The sequence below is a fragment of the Streptopelia decaocto genome (assembly GCF_964273445.1).
Source record: "Streptopelia decaocto genome assembly, chromosome: 13".
Taxonomy (NCBI): Eukaryota; Metazoa; Chordata; class Aves; order Columbiformes; family Columbidae; genus Streptopelia; species Streptopelia decaocto.
Genome location: NC_138668.1, coordinates 3,972,343 through 3,992,147, shown reverse-complemented (window position 1 = coordinate 3,992,147; position 19,805 = coordinate 3,972,343). Strand labels below are relative to the sequence as shown.

General features: G+C 42.0%; 1 protein-coding gene across 3 annotated transcripts; it reads right to left on the bottom strand.

Annotated features, from left to right (window-relative positions):
• Nucleotides 1-1,915: 1,915 nt before the first annotated feature.
• On the bottom strand, nucleotides 1,916-15,858 carry ARPC1A (actin related protein 2/3 complex subunit 1A). 3 transcript variants are annotated; one of them, XM_082064947.1, is made up of 10 exons: nucleotides 15,706-15,858; nucleotides 12,358-12,462; nucleotides 11,661-11,765; nucleotides 9,211-9,433; nucleotides 8,310-8,417; nucleotides 4,912-5,124; nucleotides 4,358-4,433; nucleotides 3,971-4,164; nucleotides 3,156-3,246; nucleotides 1,916-2,380 (listed from the first exon to the last, which is right to left on the bottom strand). In XM_082064947.1, exons 2-10 carry the CDS (start codon nucleotides 12,419-12,421, stop codon nucleotides 2,369-2,371), a joined length of 1,086 nt encoding a protein of 361 aa, XP_081921073.1. In that variant the 5' UTR covers nucleotides 12,422-12,462; nucleotides 15,706-15,858; the 3' UTR covers nucleotides 1,916-2,368. The 3 variants fall into 3 exon arrangements, with proteins under 3 accessions (XP_081921073.1, XP_081921071.1, XP_081921072.1); XM_082064945.1 differs by having other exon boundaries at nucleotides 1,916-2,311; nucleotides 15,706-15,857; XM_082064946.1 differs by having other exon boundaries at nucleotides 1,916-2,311; nucleotides 12,358-12,439; nucleotides 15,706-15,850.
• Nucleotides 15,859-19,805: the final 3,947 nt, after the last annotated feature.

The window sequence follows — 19,805 nt, the reverse complement described above, 5'->3', positions numbered from 1 at the left end:
ACTCACGTAAAGCCCCATTTCTTGCTCCCAACAACCCGTTAACTGGTGTGTAACGTTGAGCACACACAGCCAGAAGCGCTCCTGTAATTAAGACTGGAACCATGAGCTTTGTTGTCCTCCCAGGTGGTGGCCTGGAGATCCAGAGCCACCATGTCCCACCTCGGATGGTGCCCAAGGCTCCACTCCCCACCCCTGCGCCCGGAGCAGTTCTAGCTTGAATTATGCCTTAAGTGATGGTTGTTTATATTCCCCTTGCTCGGTCCTTTCCTAATATAAATACCTCCAATCTGGTTTTAATCTCAAACCTCTAGCATACATGTTTCTCTCAGGAACCTACAGCAGCTCCATCAAACCTCAGTTTGTTGGCTTTTTGGAGCAAACTGGCTCATTTTACCTTCTCCAGACCTTTAAAATAGAAAAAGAACGAGGCATAAAAATGTAGAGATCCATCTTCTCCACTCTCTCATTAGATGATTTTTCCCATCCTTTTATGTTATTTGGACCATATATTTTAGAATCAGTTTTTTAACACTTTTCGGAAATAAACACTACGCTTTCAAAAAGTGACTTCAGAAACAAAATCATTACTGTCTGTGAGAGATAAGCATCTAGTAGTACGTAAGGAGACGGACGAAGCCAAACCCTGTCCTTCGATCCAGAAGACACTTAACTCCTCCAGCATTGTATTCCAGCTGATAAACCCACCCCACCACAAGTCATCGTACACATCAGGTCACTAGACTGCAATAGCAGAGGTGCAACAGTCATTATTTTAGGTTTACAAGGAGGGGAAATTGCAAAGCCACGCTCAACTGCCAGGGCAGGAAGGTGTGAGACGTAAGAAAACCAGAAGGGACTGGAAAAACAGTTAATTCTCCACACAGAACCAACATTGCACCTGAAAACGATCCGGCTCTGCGATGGACACAGTTCACTCGCAGAGGAAGAGCAGCAGTTGTCAGCTTTGTGTGCTTATCCCCCACCCTCCCTTCTCAATCACTCAGAGCTGACAAAGCAGCAGCATCTGAAGCAACCCTGGTTCCAGAGGAAGTGGTAAATTTAGTCATTGGGTTGTTTTTTTTAAGACACTTCTGCATTTTCAACTGAAATGACAAAGTCTTAAACCTTGCAAAGCAACACTGTGAGGCAGATAATCCCCTTCAGAGCGCAGCCTGCAACACGTAAGAGTAACAAAACCACGGGAATAAAACAAGTTACGTGCAAATGCCTCAGCGAGCTACCGAGGCTCAGAACTGAACTTCAAAACATCCAGTCACCTGGAGACAAAGGATCCGCACAGAAGCCAGACTGTGCTGATACTTCCGTTAAACACGTTCCATTTCTCCACCAGTCATTATAAACACACCATTTCACAGGCCAAGCACTCAGCTCTAACATGACACGCAGGGCCTGTGAAGCTTCACAGACTCACAAAGTGATTTGCTTTTAATTTCTCCTCTTACGATCTGGCGCAGCAGATTCTTGCCTCGCTTGCCACGTGCGGCCTTCCACTGCGAGAAGTCTTTGTACAAATCCTAAAAGAAATAATTCTGGTCATTCGTCTTCAGAAAACTATGACCCACTAAATGGACAATAAAAAAGACATTCAGGTTAATTTGCTGTTATTACTGGATTAATCGCCAGGCAGACAGAACTAAGAGTCAGCAGGACAAAATCGTTCATCCTCCAAAATTATCACCTCAAGAGAACAATTCCCCTGATAGAGGCTCAGCTGAATCCTCACATCAGAACCCCAGGTCTTCATCCGTCAAATTTATGAAACTTTCAGCTAAGACGAACTCTTCCTGTTTTAAGGCCACAAAATACCAGCGCAGGGTTTTCCTGCCCTCTCTTTCAGAGTTAATTCCCTTAATATCCCTTTTTTAATCACTGCTAATGACCATCGAAACAAAGATTCAGTTTTTCTTTTTTTTTATTATTATTATTATTACTTCTAGCAGACAATTTACATAAAATTCCCCTTTTAAGTTAGTGATTCATAACTTCCTGCAATAAACTACTTAAGGAGCAGCTTTGGTAAAGAATGGAATGAAACAACCAACCAAAAAATAAAATAAAATAAAAGAACAATCACAGCTGATTTTGAAACCAACACAATTCACCAAATTTAGATTCAAAAGAAAATCTGCCAAGCTGTATTTTCTCAGTGTTTCCAAATATTCCACCTTCCTCCTCCCTTTTCGGGTTTGTGCAGATGTGGGAGCTGCGTTCTGTCGAGCAGTTTGTCCTGCTAGATCACGGAAATCCACCTTTACATGATTCGTAGACCTTGAATAGAGGACTCTAAGGTCTTGAAAGAGAGAGAAATCTTAATCACAATCTGCGACAGTAGCCTGTGTTCAACAATTCAGTGTAAATGCTGATATTAAGAAAAAAAAAAAGAGTAAAAACCCTGAATACTTGAGATTAGACCTATAGACAAGCATCAGAGAGCACTACAGTCATTCATTTCAAACTCATATATGAACCAACGAGTCTACCCCCTTCTCCAAAACTGCATTAAAGCTGCTTATACATCACCTTAAATTGGCTCCTGTTCCACCAGAGCTTCCTGGTGTCACAGAACACAAATGATTCTTTTCCTAAAGGTCAGCGCGCAGCTCTCGGCAGCGGGGGGAGGCCAGCAGAGACCTCTCTTGGCTGGTCCTCAGTACAGCCAGGACTTGCATTATTAAATCCTTTTAGGGTTTTCCATAGAATGCTCACTGCGTTTTCTGTTTGAGGTTATTTCTTACTGCTTTGCTAAGTTAATTACGAGAGGGCAGGGCAATGTTCTATAGGAATAGTGAGCAGAGTCCAAAGGGACGGGAGCAAGAAGAGGCTTTACCATACCAATGATCATTCCAGCCTGATTGTGGCTGAGGTAGAAGTTGGAAAAGAGTTAGTGGGATTCCTACAGGGACATTAAGCAATTCCATTAAAAAATTAAGTCTGGATTAGCACCATCTGCTAAGCGAGGTACATCTTGAATCTTTCTTCCTTATGGAGTTCACTAATGGTCTTGAATATTCCAGTCTGGATTTCCTACTGCTACTAAACCCTGCGCCAGGGCTGAGCCCCAGAAGAGGATGCTAGACACCAAAAAACCACCCGCCACCGCACCCAGCTCAGATAAACACCGTAGTAAAACATACCTTGAAATCCCAGATGGTCATTGCGCCATCAATGCCGGTGGTGCAGAATTTACGACAATCTCGTTTGTCTATCTCATAAATAGACACTTGGCTGAAAACAGAGAGCGATAGCTGTGACACAGACACCCGTTCCAGAGAGCCAAAAAGCTGGGAAATTTGGGCTGAATTCAACTCCTACTCTCTCAAAGGGAGACGGGAGTATAGCAGGGCTTGTGATGGATTTTTGGTACAATGCTTCAGAAAAATAAGCAAAGAAAAAGGATGCTGAAAGCTCTTTAATCGCTTGGTGACTGCAGCCTAAACATTTTCCTTGAATAAAAATAAATTGCTTCAGAAATGCTAGCATCCTCTGAGCTCACATGCTTTTATAAATGCAAGGAGATTTTACTCAATAAACCTGAATCAAGCCTTTTGATGAATACATACACATGGAAATAACGACTGAAATAGGAAGTTGGTATGTGAATTTCAGCTTCAGGTGAATTTTGCTGGCTAGATTTTGCGCAGTGCTACTAACCTCTTGTGAATTATCTACATATTTGATAAGATAAACTGTGCTCAAGTTACAGAACACAATACACATGAGCAAGCAGCAGTAGCACACATGCCATGTTAATGATTAACTTCACCAGCTCCCACGTTAAGTCCCAGAAATGTACAGCTGTTAGGGAAAGACTAAAAATAAAATGGGATACCAACTAAACCCATCTGGTATGGCAAATTTTTTTGCTCTCACAGGTTTGCGGTACGTCCTGTGACACCAACGGGATGTGGAGCGCGTTCCTTCCCCACGCACTGGCGGCCAAGACACTCACGTTATACTGTTTTGGTGCAGCGTCTCCAGGGTAGTGTTACGATCTTCTGTAGTGGCTCTTTTATCCATGTTTCGAAAGCGTTCCATAGCAGAAATATTGCGCTGGATGCTCTGTTTTGGAATGTCTAGTTTGGAAACGAAGGTCAACAAGCCACGGTCATCACAGTTAAAGAGCATCGGGCAGCAGTCATGGCCCTGCAAGCATGAAAACATGTCAAGAAACATAATCAACATAATCACCTCTTTGTTTTTCTGCTGCTGTTAATTGCAGAAATGCGAAGACTGATACTATGGAAGAGCTTGCTTATTATTAACTTCATAATGTATGGTGTGTTTGCCTCTCCTAAACACTACAATGCTCTACGAGGAGAAAATAATAGACACTTACAGCCGCCACCACGCTGTTCTCTGAGACAAATGACACACTCAGGAGTGGGAGGAACTCTGTTTTCAGCTGCGAAACCCTGAACACAAGAACGTTTGTTAGAGGACTTCATTGAAACCTCTCATATTTGGCTCCAAGGAAAAATAGAGACCGTTCCCACATAAGGCTTATTGGAAAGGAAGGCAGTGTAGCTCAGCTGTCCTGAGGTGACACCAGAAGGTTGTAATTTATAATAAAAAGTTAGAACTTAATGAAAGTGTCCTGAAGATCTATAACAAACATGAAGTTTTCCAGCTGAAATACTGAAATTATCCAGCATCATGTGTAACCACAAGCGTTTATAAATACACCCCAAAAAAGGTTGAAGTTGATGAAGCTATTTCATTTGCAATACAAAACCACTTGAAGTTTTAGTGCTTGACATCATCTTTTCAGGAGAAGCAAGCCTGTATGCTAAGTCAATTTTCATAATTTTATTATAAAGGATTTCTAGAACACTTCACACTCAATCGGGTACTTATACAGCTATTAATAATTAGCAAAAAGAACATACTTACATCATATTTTTTGAGGCATCAGCAACTGACACGGTACTATCGTGACTGACCCAGGCGAGGCGGTTACCGCTGGCAGAAAAACTGACGCTGTGCACCCATCCGCCACTGCCAGCACCCCCAAATTCGGACATCAGCTGCCCAAAAGGCATTTTGGAGCCCCACGGTGTACTGGCTGGTTTTTCATCCACTTCTTTAATGTAAGCAGAAAACACCCTGCAAATAAATATTTCAGCAGGAATAAAGACAGGAAAAAAAAAACTCCTGGGAGCTGCATATACCTTTTATATTGGAAACAACCAGATGCATTGTAATTCTACCAGAATAAAATACTACGGTATCTTTAAACAAGCCTCTAGCAGCTGGGAAGCTTCAGTCTCCAGAGAGAAAGCAATAGTACAAAGGGTGTAACACATAAAAGTTTCTCATAAGTGTCATGTCTTGTATCTTTTCTCCTTTTTTCCAGAAGATGGCACAAAAACATACATTATCATCCCATTTTCCACCGTGCTAAGATTTCCCTTTCATCATTTTGCAGTGCTAACAACTCCCAGAGTCAATTCTTCAGTAACAGAAAAAACACCAATTGCACTGTATAGTTAGAAGGGAATACAAACACCTACAAAATTACCCACTTTTTAAGAACATTCACTTTTTAGCGGGAGAAAAGAAAACTGATATTCTAATGCCAAAGGGGCTCTGAGCCACCTTATTCTGGCTCATTACTGAAAGGCGGCCTTGAAAACCTGAAATACCACAATGTTTTTACGTTTTTTTTCCCAGCACTACAATTTGCAAGATATGTTTAAGTAGGAAGCCTCCCCCTTTCATCAAATTCCTTCGGCATGATTCAGACACGCCACAATATGGTGTTCTTGACCGTTACCATGGAAGTTACTTGGACGTCACCAGCGCAGGATTAGAGTCCATTGAACAGGAGGAGCAAGTGAGCTCTGCCATACTACTACCAGAGAAATATTTCAGTATTGACAAAAAAACTGTGATCAAATATTCATGGTTGCAGTCAAACACAAAAAGGGAGTTTAAGGAAATGGTGCTCTCCCCTCCCCGTTTTTTAAAACTTTCACATGTGTTGGGTGTGCACTTCAAAAGGTACCTATATTCAGCTTATTCAAATAAAGTTGATCATTTGGAACAAGAAGGGTTTAACTGCAGCTATATTAGGCACAGATTTTCAGAGAATTAAGTATGAATTTATACTCAGCTCTATCAGTTTAAATATAATCTAATGATAATCCTTCAACAAACTTAATTTTATAGAGACATCTAAAAGGACAGTTCTCCTAATGTATGGAAATAGGACAAGAGGTTTAAAGCAACAGCCTTTGAGACAAGACAGAAAAATCATTCCCACGTAGTAAAAGACCTTGAAGATAACTGCTAAAAAGTCTTTTCCTTTACTAAAGTCTCCCTCTCTTTTAAAATCAAAACCATCTCAGCTTGCAGGCCCCAGCCTTCAAAGAACACTCGGAAACGGCTTTTATTCCCACAGCAACATTGTTCCAGCCAGAATATAAAATTCACACCTATGTGGTGCTGTCAGCTATATATATATTTCTGAAGACAAATGTAAGAGGACCTCATCCAGGCCAGCCACCAGGAAAACTCTGCTGAATTCCTATCAACTCAGAGCCTCTTTTTCCAAAGTCTCTCCCATTTAGCTGCTGAACAGTTGGCAGTGGCTCTGGCAGATCCATTTCCTAATTTTCTTCAGAACCACCTATCAGAACAGATGTAGAACTTCAGCCTCAGGTATCTTTATTTTCTTTGATATGTAACTGAACATTCCCCAAAACTGGAATTCTGGAGATCTCTGCTAGTCATTTGGCAAACACAATATGTTGCATGGTTTTGGGGAAGAAATAGAAACATAAACCCAGTACCAATCTCCATTACTTTTTCTTTCTTCCTTTAATACTTCTATATGGAGATTTCTATGATAAAACCAGCAAAATTATTAAATGTTTCATCCTAAACTAGAACGTTAAGCAAGAGCAGAAAGTTTCCCAAATGTTCTAAGCCAAGATATCTATTTTTTTTCAAAATATAAACAAATTTTGTTAATAATAAGAGCAGGACACAATTAGTTTTCTGACAAGAAACAAAAGACTAACCAAGTCTTCTGGAAAACACTGCAAGGAAATTAACTGAACCACATCTTGAATTTCTTAAAAAAACACACTGAAAGCTATTCTGAAAAAAAATAATTCAAGCCTAACTCTCAACCAAAACCCCAAACGGGAAACAGGAGATAATTAGGGATGTACAGAACAAGCACCAAAGCCTGTAGCTGAAGTCCAAAATAACAGATAAATTGATACACAGGTATCTCGTTATATAGAGATATCTTGATATATAGAGGTCTCAGCTGACCTAATGTCAGAGTCTCAAGATGCTTTATGAGCACACACAAAAAAATTTCCACATGTGAAAAGCAGCTGCTTCCAGAAGATGAATGAGTACGTTTTACATCACATTTTTTTGCGAAAGGAAGCGAGCATGTATAGTTTATGTAATTAACACTGGAGACCAGGCAGGGAAGGGAGGCAACTCCCCTCTTCTTCCCAGCTTTCATTTAACATCTCTCCTTACATAAAAAGGTATTAAAGGATCGAATTTAGATGCATGGGTTCCATTCTGAAATAAGGAACGTAATAGTTGGTCCCACCTCCCCCTCCCACTCCTTCTTAGTCATTTTTAGTACACACTTTGAAGCTTAAAAATTACCCTGTTACATAAGGAATTTAAGAAAAGAAGCTTCCATTATTATTCAGGGTACAAGTGATTAAGTAAAATATGAATTAAAGTCAACCACTCTGCAGACAGTTCCCCATGCAGACTTCATTGCAGTGACTCCGGTTACTTGGCATGGAGCAACTCGCAGGACCCACTGCTCGCGGTGTAATTTCATCATTTGAAAGACTATCCCACCCATCTCACATGCCCAAGCTGCTTTTACCAGCCTTTTTCTTATTGTGCGTCAAAAACATTATGCTGAGTTTCATTTGCACCAATTCCTTGGCCCTGATCACCACAGGGCTGCAAGAAAGTTAAGGCTGACACCGGCAAAGGGGAGAGAACAAGTCACTCAGGGAAGAAACATGAAAAATCACCTTTGTAAGCATAAAGTTACTCTGAATTTCAAAATTTCACCATCAAGATACTGTTTTTTAGACTCTAACCAGCAGTGCTGGTATTCTACAACATAGTACCTGCTGGTCTGATTTCCAAGTCTCTTAAGCCAGATATTTTATTTTGGTAATAACAACAGTATGCAATGAGCCATCTTCTATTTTGATAGCGAATGCATCATCCACATGCTCGTGCCAACGAAGAACCTGAACCAGTAACTGACTTACAGATGCTTTATTTTCTCTCACCTGCACTTGAAGTCACAGGATCCTGCTGCCAGCAAAACATTGTTGGGGTGCCAGTCCAGGCTAAGGACAGTGGAACGAATGGGCTTTTTAATGTGTTTGCTCACCCACCTAAGTGAAAGCAGAAATAAAATTCATATGAAAATATTTTACTGGACTCCTCCAAACCTATGAAATACTTCTCAAAAAGCTCACCCCCCACCAATGACTAAGTACACCAGTTTTGCAATAAAACTCACATGCTGTCCAAATCTTTAAAATTATGGTGTACAGTCTGTGAACTTTATGTGTTTATCTTAATTAAAATTTTAAATATTCTAAACAAATTTACAATAAGTATATATCTCTTCACCCAAATTCTATTCCCCTGCTAACTCATTTTTATAATGCATTGGACTGAACTCCTTAATGTGGATTTTGCAGGGTAACTGCCTGGTCTCTCACATCCTCTCTCACCTCCTCTATACAGAAGAAAGACTCAAGTCAAAGTTTCTTCATTCATTCTGGAGGGAGATGCAGAGAGGAAACATTTGTCTTTTTTCAGCAATACAGTTGTGGTAAGGAAATTTTTACTCTGCAGAAATTCTTGCACTTTTAGAAAAGCAACATATGTTTATGGTAGTCAACCAGAACCTATCCACGCCAACACACGTAACCTGAAAATAGGCTAACTCAAAGGCCTTTAGGTGCTACATTATATTATAGTAAAGAAGTAAAAGAGGGAATCTTTTCCCTAAGATGTAAAAAGTCCATGAAAGAACTGATGAGGTCTATTCCTCTACATTTCCTGAAGATTGTAGGAATTAGGAAAATAGTAACCTAGTAACCACCATTAAACTCCAGGCTTTAGCTTTCCCATGCAGACCTTAAGGGTATAAATAGAAATTAAACCCAAACAGCTCACCAGTCATTTTCAGATTCAAAGTAGCACACAGATATAAGTCGAGCTCCACTTCCCACAGCAAATTTATTCTCCAAGGGAGACCATTTCACAAAGGTGGCTGCACGATTAATTCTCAGGATCACAAGGGTTGGTTTCCACACGCCGTCTTTCTGACTCCAGACATAGGCATTACGGTCTGCGCCGCAAGTTACAATGCGATCGCTTTTGGGAGCCCAGTCAATACCTGCAATTTAGAGTTCACATTAATAAAGTTTTCCCTTTATAGCATTTGCTTTGCCGTAAGCCAAAACAAAGACAATCTCACAGTCTTCTACTATAGAGATAGTTATTACTATTATATTAGTATTCCCCTTTTTCACTAATTCTTCAGGCACCATTTTAAACTGCTAAGGATAAAGGTTTTGCCCTCTAGCTTTCATCAAAATTGCAGATCCCAAATTTCCCGATTCTGGAGGATTTGTCCGTGAGGAAGCCGGCTCTGACTGGTGGCCAACAGGCGGAGCTCCGCAGCCTGGAATGGCCTGTCCACCGCAGAATTCAAACCACTGACTTGAGCAAGAGACACTTTTCAACAGCTGAAACCCAGCAATTCTAAAACTACGCACAAACCTCTAACCAAGTTGTCTGCTCACTGCCAGACTGCAGTCATGATCCGAAAGTTAAGATAACAGGGTTTTTTTTGGTTAGAAGTGGTTAATCTTTATGTACCGATACAATCCTTACATTTTTTCCATACCTAATTAAGCTGTGCCATGAGAAAGAAACATCTACCAACAAAAATAAAAAATTCAAAGAATAAAACAAAGCATTTGATAAGCCTGCCATTGCTTCTTTCCCTTCCTATGCAATGAAGGATGTTCTCAACTGGAAAGTCTTACGGCAACACTGGTTTTCATCTTTGCTTAGCATCCTTCTTGGAGATGTAGAGTGCAATCCTTAACTCTCCTGCCACTAAATCATATTTCCTTAAGCACACAAACTGAAAAAAGGCCAAAAGTTATGGAAAGAATTGGTACTAATTTTACCATATTATTCATATATGGTCTACTTCAAAATTGGCTTATGCTTAAAAGTTCAATTTTTGAGAGGCTGGTAGTCTGAAACTATAGCTACATGAGTAAATCTCGTGCCTTTGAAATGGGGACCATCCTGTACCTCTTCTCTTTCCCACCACCTCCCTTGCACCAGTGTTCTTCTGACCCATAGCAGGCTCAGCTTTTTAGGCTTATCAGAAAACTAAGCCAGCAAAAAAGAGCAAATAATGCTCTTCCTGTAAGTGAGCAGGAGCATCTCACCACAAATGTCTGCATCAAGACACAGGAAGGCAAAACAAGGGACCTTGTCCCCTGTGATCAGAAGCTGGAGCAGCAGCAGTTGAATCACCCCTGTCAGAGGCAACACGCAGTCTGATCAGTCTCTCTTCTGCGTCTAAGCACAGTTTAAGTCTAATCTTTAGGACAACCACAGCATTCAGTATTCCAAAGGTATGCGCTATGCAGAAAAGCAGAGAGAGCTCTTTTCCCAAGTCATGAATATTTGGTTTCTAACACTAACAGGTACAAGAAAAATGCAGAGAAACATCTTTGGGGAACAGCGCGTCATCTGTAAATTCAGCCCAAGTGACTCTTCACAAAAGGGCACATATGGTTGTGCTCTTTGACAGCAAGAATCAGATGAATTGAATAAGGTTCCTGAAAAACACTGTTGGGCAGATACTTCTGCCCGTTAGTGAGTTGAGAACAGAATAAAGGATATTGCTTTTTTGCGCGAGTGCTTGTATTAATTACTTTTGTTTCCTTAGAGAATAAAGCCCTTATAGAAATACCACCATAAAAAAAAAAAAAAAAAGTAATATAAAAGACTACTGCAGGACAATCACGTTTTAAAAATAACACCTTGTGACTCATCGTGGCAGCTCTTCTTACATTTTCATTGTGGATCTACAGATACTCTGGGCCTGCAGTAAAATACACTCACTGATGGTTTGTCATAAGTCCAGGACTGACCACTTAAAGTGTTTATACAGTCCCTAAAAAAGGGTATTTATTGCTGTCAGAAACCACGAACCAATGCAACAGCCGGATACTTGATGCAGTTTTAATACCAGCACTTGAAAGAGAGCAGCATGTATCACCAGGAGAGTTTGACACAGAACTCGGCTGCTTCAGAAGACTGTAAGTTTATCGTCATTATGTTATTATGGATGAAAAATAAGTGATAGAAAGGCTCAGTTACTCTACCAAAATGTCTGGAAATGAAATAGGGATTTTCTTCCTAACATTCATTGCATGCGGCCCAGAAAAACGCTGCAAAGCTGTCTGTAAGTGGGAATGCCAACCTATAAAAAGATCTATTTACTCAACACTTGCAGATTTCCTGTTCAGATTCTCGACTGAGGAAAACAGGGGGTGGCCAAACCTGCTGTCTGGCACAGCACAACCTCTGCTTACCTGTAATGTGGCCATTGTGTTCCTTTAGCTCATGAGCCTTGACCCACTGGTTCCCACTCTTCTTGTAGATGTGGACTTCATGATTATTAGGGCTAATGGCAATCTCTTTAAGAAGAAATAAAACAATCCAATAGTACGGAAGACTTTTTAGTAACAAATGCTTTACTTGGAAAGACTTTCCAGTGTAAAGCCTGTATTCTCAAATTTCAGAGCATAACATGGATTTTGTAAACAAAGGGCCAATGGCCCTAGATAATCTTAAATAATTATGGTTATAAAATTGTCATGAGTATACAGCACAGAAAGACAAGACATTTTGAACACAACGATCAATGTTCTAATAGAAAAGTAGGCTATTAGAGGCCTGGGTTGCGGGTATGGAAATAGAGGGTCAAAAAGGGTAAGCAGGGACAGGTCATGTTCTAACAAGGTACAGATCAAGAGGTAAAGCCTTTTGGAACACCGGTAAGGCCAGACTTGCTCATATGCCAGAGTTCCAGTAATGGGTTTTTCAAAGTTCAGATTTAGAAAACTGGCACTTTTTGGATCATCAATGGAACATTTAATATGCAGCACTAGGTATTTGACTATACCTTTGCTAAACGTGATCCAGAAAATTGCAAGATTACAAACTGACAGCAAAGAGAAAGTAGCACTGGAAAACAAACGAAACAAACAAAAACAACATATTACTTACGAGTACGGTCTCTGTTCCATGCATGGCAGGTGATTGGCTCTAGTAAAAACTGATGTAGAGACATTCCGAGTTAAAGATATTCCTATGTTGTAAAAATTGAAAAAGCTGAAAGATGTAAAATTGAAAACAAAACACTTCAAAATTAGGTAATTATTAAAACAAAATCAGCCTTCAACATTTATCAAGGTTGTTTCAGTCCAGTGTTACAATTTGCGTACAAACGATCACAACTTACTCAGTCAATACGTTCAGGCCGCTTAAGAGCTGCCTTTGCCCTACATCCCAATATCTTCAGTAGGCCAACAAATTTTAACTGTCCTGCTTACTGAAGCTAATTGCGATTGTCCCGAAAGCCATGTTCACTTGCTTCTTAGTGTATCATCACTGGCGAGACAGCAGGTTCTTAGGAAATCTAACAAAATTAATAATTTCACTATGGAAATAGAATACTTGGAAAAAAACCCTAAAATTCTAGGGACATATCTCAGTGCATTGATTCAAATCCTGACATGTACCAAGGCTCACAAGCACTACAATAACATTTTTTTCTTCTTCTTTCTCAGGAGGTTAAATTGGTGTGTCCAGAACATCTGATATGCAACTGTAATCTGCTGATTATTTGATAAAGCCATTTATATGTATCCTAGGGAAAAAATATTAAGATTAGTAAGTAACTAATTGCTAATTTCTTCAAATTAATCCTAGTACTTAAGTGTTTTATAGTTAGGCTTTTGCCCCCATGAGATTCAAACACTGAAAGAATGAGCTGAATCATTCTAGTTCATATGTATTTTAATTTGTTTAAAAAAAAGCTAGACACCTAGTTTTTTCTTTAACTTATAACTGCTACATGAGACAGCACTGAATATCTGCAACTGAAGGTGCAGTGACCCACAACTACAAAGTTGTTTAAAATATCATGTTGTATTCTATGTCCTGTATTAACCAAGCAGCACAAATGGATGGAAGGTAACATCAATGGAAGATAACACCAGAAAAGCTCAGTGTCACCTCTAATTAAAATGTGAACAGTTCAATACACAAAACTTGAATTTGTCAATTCCTTCCATAAATTCCACTAATTTTCATAGCAATTTACCCTTGGCTGATGGATCAAAGTTTTTTTACCCCTACATATACATCTAAAAAGAATTATCTCTGTGATGTCATTCCAAGGCATCCACACCCATTATAGCCTGAAATTACAACATACCCAAGTATGGCCATGTTATTGGAGGGCGGAGGCTTTGGGACAAGGTAGGAATTTGGAAGCAAACAGGAAACGAGCGGCAGCCCAACAGAAACTCAGGCGTGAATGAAAGATGAGTATGTTCTTATAGAGCTCAGCAATTCCTACCGCCCCACTCACTTAACAAATATGCTGAAAGTGCTGAATCTTGGAGCAGAGATGATACAGAACTTCGCCAATGCAAAGCATTGGAGAGACTTTTTCTCTTCCCTCCCCCAACCCCTGCTTTTTTTCTTTTTAAGAAAGCAAGCACTGCTATTTTAAAATTATTTACGGTTACATTTCAAATGTGCTTCAAATATAACTTTTAACTACATGAGCTTTAATTCCAGTTGATAATTTTAACCAGCATGATTTCATGGTTTTTCTAATAGTCATATTCTACCAATCAACTGAAGCTATTAAACATATGCAGTCCTAAGCAAAATAATTAATATATCTTTATTAATGTGAAAAAGTAGACATAATCCAAGTTACCTTTGACCTTAGACAGCCATGACTTGAGAGTCAATGTGCTAATATAAGCAAGACACAACTGCAAATTGCTTTTTCCACGATCTTGCTTTAGCACATGCCAACATTCAGTAGCACTACATTTCCATATACAGGAAAAGTTGAAGAGCTGCTCTACCAACAAGGAATGCTCAGCCTTTTCTGCTCTTTCCGAAATAAAATGTAAAAATATCCGATCTCCCCTCCCCAAGGAATGCAGCTATTTTGAAACACTTTCTAACACAACCCTGGTATTTTCTGCACAGATTTGAACTACATATGAATGATACGGTCCCATCCTAACTTCTAGTTGGGAGATTTTTGCTAACCTACACACTGCTCCCAAAGACAGACTAGACAAGCAGTATGTTCCATTCTTTCCCATTGAATGAGCTTCTTGAGCACCATAACTTGCAGCAAGCACTGTTTTCTGTTGTGGTTTGGTAACAAACTCATAAAAAACAACAGTGATGAGAATCTCCAAAAGCACTACTATTTCTCTGATAAGTGCAGTGCCCTTTTCTTCATGAAGTTAAATCTCAAAGAAGTCTTGCAGTTACATTTATTCCTTACCAATACATAGACAAAATCAAACTCACATTTCACACGAGAGAATGCAACGGACTTTACACAATTAACATGTAGTAAACCCCTCAATGCCTTCCTGTCAGCCAACCTCAAAATCTCATATAGAAAAGATATTGTTACAATAACTTTGTTAGCCACATACTTAAGGTGGCTATCCCTCATCTTTTTTGTAAATGCAAAGTAACTGTCCTTGAGTTTCAATACATTTTTTTTAAAGGAGAAAAAAGAAAATTTTGCACCTCTGCACAGCAGTTCTTTCAGTACATAGACTGAAAGGATAGAGGTTGGGAAGTACAGGACTCAGCTGTTGTCATCTCTCCACAGGGTGAGAAATATGGGGTATACGGGCATCCCTGGACAAGCAACTAGTGAGGGTGCAGACTCAGAAGTGGAGACAGCATATGTGTGGGTGAGAGAGAGAGAGAGAAAGAAAAAGGGATCTTTTTGATCCTTGCCTGTTTTCAGAGCACCTACATCACTCCCAAACACCTGGAAGAGAAGTGCCTCTAATTAAGGCCTCCTCTTCCCGCTGTCATTCCTCTCCGAGTCACTCAGCGCAGCGTTCCCAAGGGGGTGACTCCTGCCACAGGACACCATTAGCATTACAAAGCCGACCGGTCTGGGATGGATCGCGGGCTGCGGGAGGCCCCGTGCGGGTCCCACAGGTGCACAGCGCTGCTGCCGAGGCCACGGCGGGTCAGAGCCGGGGGAGGCGGGGGCTGCCCCGCCGAGGCCCGGCCGGTTGCTCCCGCCCCGGCCCCATCACCGCCCCGTGCGGCCCCGGCCCGTCAGGGCGAAGGGGTTGAGGGTACCGCATCGCCTCACTAGAGGGCCCCGCAAACCCCCCTCGCAGCGGCAGGGCCAGGCACAGCCCTTCAGCCCCGGGCAGGCTGAGGTGACCCAACCCCCCCGCCATCCCCTCACACCGGCGGGCCTGCAGACCCCCCCCCCGCCTCCCATCCCTCTCGGGGCTGGCCCGGCGGCACCGCGGACAGCCGCCCCCCGGGGTGGGGACTCACCTGACGCGGCGGGAGCGGAGCGGGACTCGCGGACTCTGGTCAGTCAACGCGACTCCGCTCCGGGCGGCGGGAGAGGGAGCGGCCGGGCGGCGGAGGCCGAGGGGGGGGGGCCCGGCACTGACAAGGGAGCCAGGAAACGCGCTCTGCGCCTGCGCGCCGCCCCGCGGGCTGCGCCTGCGCCGCCGCCGCCGCGCTGCAGGGGCGGAGGGAGCCGGGGCGCGCCGGGGAGCCGCTCTGCGCCTGCGCGGCGGGAGGGCGGCGGGGGTGCGCGCCGGGCCCGCGCCTCACACAAAGGCGGCCGGCGGGCCGTGCGCGTGCGCGGTGAGGCGGCCGTTCCCCCTCACGGGAGGAGCGGGCCGGGGAGGGGCTGTAAACCTGTTAAATCGGGTGCATTTCCACACCTTGAGCACCAAGTGACCTCCCAGGAGCGCGGTCCCGCAGAGGTGCTGCCTCTCCAGCGGCATCGGTGAGAAAACAACGATGCTCAGTATTCGTGAGCGACTGGTCACTGCCAACACCTGGATGACTTCATCACATTGAATTCTGTCAAATACACGATTATTATAAATACATATATATTTTTAAATCCTACTTAATATTTTGTAAAGCTACATAATTTTTAACGACAGCAATATTTTTCTGTCATTGCTGCCTCTCTCCTCCACCCCATCCCCAGCTATGAACAGCACCACCACACTCCTTAATTGTATCAGTTTTCCTGTGACTTCCATAAACATTTTAACCAACAAAATGGTGGATACCAAGAGTTTAAAGCTGTGAGTTTATGACATGTGTCATGAGTTTGAGGCCACCTGAGCTGGGGCTTGGCAGTGCCAGGGAAAAGCCAGAGGCTGGATAAGGAGGTGGTGAGGGGTTGAAGGGAGGTTACTTGAGCTTCTTCAGCACAGGCTGACTTAGAGCTGCAGAGCTGCCATGTGAGGAGACTTTGTGACCTTCCTCCCTTTTGAAGGATGGAAGGAAGGGTTGTGAAGCATTGGAACAGGCTGCCCGAGGAAGTGGTAGAGTCACCATCCCTGGAGATGTTTAAAAGATGTATAGATAAGGCTCTTAGGGACATGGGTTAGTGCTAGATTTAGGTTATGGTTGGACTCGATGATATTAAGGGTCTCTTCCAACCAAAATGATTCTATGAAGGCGCTCTCCACTGCAGGGCTGACAATCCTGTCCAACGCATTCAGATGCCAAAGGACCTTCCCTTCTTTCTGGCTGCAATATAGAAAGGAGTATATTCACAGTCCTTTGCCCTATGTTTTATTGCCTCAAGGAGTTGCTTGCTGTTTGGAGTCTCGTGGTTTGGCTCCTGTAAAACTCCATTGACTGTGAGGTTTTTTGAGCTTAAGTACAAGGGAAAAAAAAAGGCGAGTGGGGGGAATGGGGACATATTGATGACTTGCAGATATACTTAGGAGCAATAGAGTAGTGAGTTTAATTTTGAGTCTGAGAGCAAATAAACAGTCTGTAAGCATCTAGAAGGAAACAAGAAGGTGAATGCTAGCCGGTATGGCTTTGTTGTGAATGAATTGAGCCAATCTAATTTCCTTTTCTGGCAGCGTAACAGGGCTTGCAGATAAGGGAGAAGCACTATAAGTCATATATCTTGATTTTTAGTAGAGCTTCTGACACTGGCTTGCAGGATATTCTAATAATAAACTGGGAAACCAGTCTAGATGATACCGCTCCGAGGGAGTTGCAAAACTGGTTGAGGAAAAATGTACTTGATATGAGTGCTTGTACAGGGAATTACCCTGGGTCCATTACTCATCCATGATGAAACAGAGTGTAATTACTGCATTTGAAGATGAGATCAAGTCAGAAGGCAGAATAAACACAATCACAGAACTAGGACTCAAAATGAGGGCTCTGTGGAAAAAATAGGATGCGGCTCAGTAGCAGGTGCACTGCTATACAATTTAACATGATCAGCTGCAGAATTACAAGACTGGGAAGAATTGGGCAGGAAAGGATGGAGGGGCTGCCATGGATCATCAGCTGAATAGGAGTCCATAACATCTTGCTGTTGCAGAACACCATGCAGGTCTATATAGGTAAGAAAATGATAGGAACCCAGGAATCCTGCTCTGCCGAGCTGTGATAGAAGAGTACGTCCAGTCCCGGGCCCCGCTCAAGAGAAGTATGGAAATCTGGAGAAAACGGTGGCAATAATGATCAGAGTCTTTGAACACGTGAGTTTTGCTGAGCCTGTTGAAAGGGCAGAAAACCCAGGGAAGATGTGGTAAGCCTTCAAATAGATAAAAGGCTGCTGCTCTGAGGAAAGGAACAATTTGTTCTCTTACGTCCGCTGCGGGTAGGGCAAGAAGTCATAAACTAAGATAACAGCAAGGCAGATCTAGGTTACAGTGAAAAGAATTCTCAGTGATTCCTTTGAAGTGTCAAGTCCCGTGTTGGACTTGGCGGGATGGAGGACTCTTCTTACGTTTTTTTAAGAATGGATCAGATAAATATTTGTCAGAATGGCAAAAGTGCAATATAAGATCTTGGATTTGGGAAGGAGCCTCGAGTCAGTGGTCTCCTAAATGAGTGTTACTATGGTTTGGTAACTGCGAGATATGTCATCATTGCCGCCCTTATTGGCTTACCTATAAAACTAGATCAGCTGCACAGATTAAAGATACGCAACTAGGCCAAGTAAAATTACGTAACAGGAATGAAATTACGTTTAAGTATGGGTTTATGTTTACAAAATGATTTTCACCAGATGGGGTGAACGTATCTAAATGAGGAACTCTGCAGAGCTTTTAAGCATTAAAAGCTAAGGCCCCGTCTCCAGCAAAGCTTTCCAGAGAATTTTCCACCTTTGTTCCTGCTGTATTGCTGATAACAATTACGCTGTGCTAATCCAGAAAGGATGCCAATGTTTTTGAGATTAAGGCCTCAGAAGCAAGGCTGAACTGATCTTAGTGAAAGTAATTTAGATGCAGTCAGACCTTAAGATGTGTATTTTAAAAAAAATGAGCTGGCACATCCTTTGAGGTAGTTGTTTTTATTTTCTAAACAGCAAATGCATTCAGATGGGTAGCAGCTAGTCAAAAAGAGATCTTGTGGGAGCAGGCTGTTGTGTATACGAACAGGTAACTGTGGATGAAAATACCTGCCTCAAGAGGTATTCTAGATGTGAGTTCACCCCAGTATTTGAAAGTTGGGCAGTTTCCAGAACCATGTCATATGCCTGATGTTTAAAAAGAAGATTAAACAAATGAAGTTTTTTCCCCTAATTGGATTCCCTGTTTCTCTAGAACTGCCATCTAGATCACAGTAGATCGTCAAAATCAGGTTTCATCAGTAATATTCTTGAATTATGAAGAACATTGCTTTAAGATTAAAGTCACTGATGATCTAAATAACTGCAAATATGGGATTTTTAAGTGGGGAACAACAACAGATCCCCACGTGCTGCTTCTTTGCCACTTAATACTGTGTCCCCTTGTCAACTCCCGTGCTTAACTTTATGTGGAGTGTGTGCAATAGTCATAATACAGAATGAGAAAGAAGGAAGACTGCTTGCAGCTTGGCCAAACTTTTCCTGGGCAATCTTTTTGCATACTGGCTTTCTAGGTGATTATGAGCTTGATGCCAACGGCTTCCCCCTGCTAGAGGAGACCTGCAGTGAAGCAGGTAGGAAGGAGCCTGCGTGCTCAGGCTCTAAATCACCATCTTTAGAGCAAAAATATAAAGTGAGTGACATCTAGCAGCACCTGCGTGCTGTTCACCTGGTTTTCCAAGGTTGTATGCCTAAATGCGTTTGTTCCAGTTGTCCAAGCAGGGCTTGGTGAGCAACAGCAGGGTGTTTGGATGACAGCAGAGTTTTACTCTAGCTCCAACAGAAAACGATCGCTAGAAAAGAAACAGCAGCAGTGTTTATCACCATTTTTTTAAGATTATGATAGCAAAATTGTTAACATTGGTTGCTTCAAGGTGTTCCCTAGGGGTTGGCCCTCCTAGGGAACATGAGCCATTTCAGAACTTATCTCAGTGCATGACAATACTTATGGAATATCTCTGTTCTCTTTTGTGGGGAATTGCATGAGTCAGCTAGTGTTGAGAACACACCTGTGTTTTCC

Excerpts from the sequence above, each read along its gene's own strand:
- ARPC1A (XM_082064945.1), bottom strand. The coding sequence starts at position 12,421 with ATGTCTCTACATCAGTTTTTACTAGAGCCAATCACCTGCCATGCATGG. Across the intron at positions 11,766-12,357 it reads ATGGAACAGAGACCGTACTC|AGATTGCCATTAGCCCTAAT; the intron begins GTAAGTAATATG and ends TTCTTCTTAAAG. Across the intron at positions 2,312-3,155 it reads TGACCATCTGGGATTTCAAG|ACCTTAGAGTCCTCTATTCA; the intron begins GTATGTTTTACT and ends CTCTCTTTCAAG.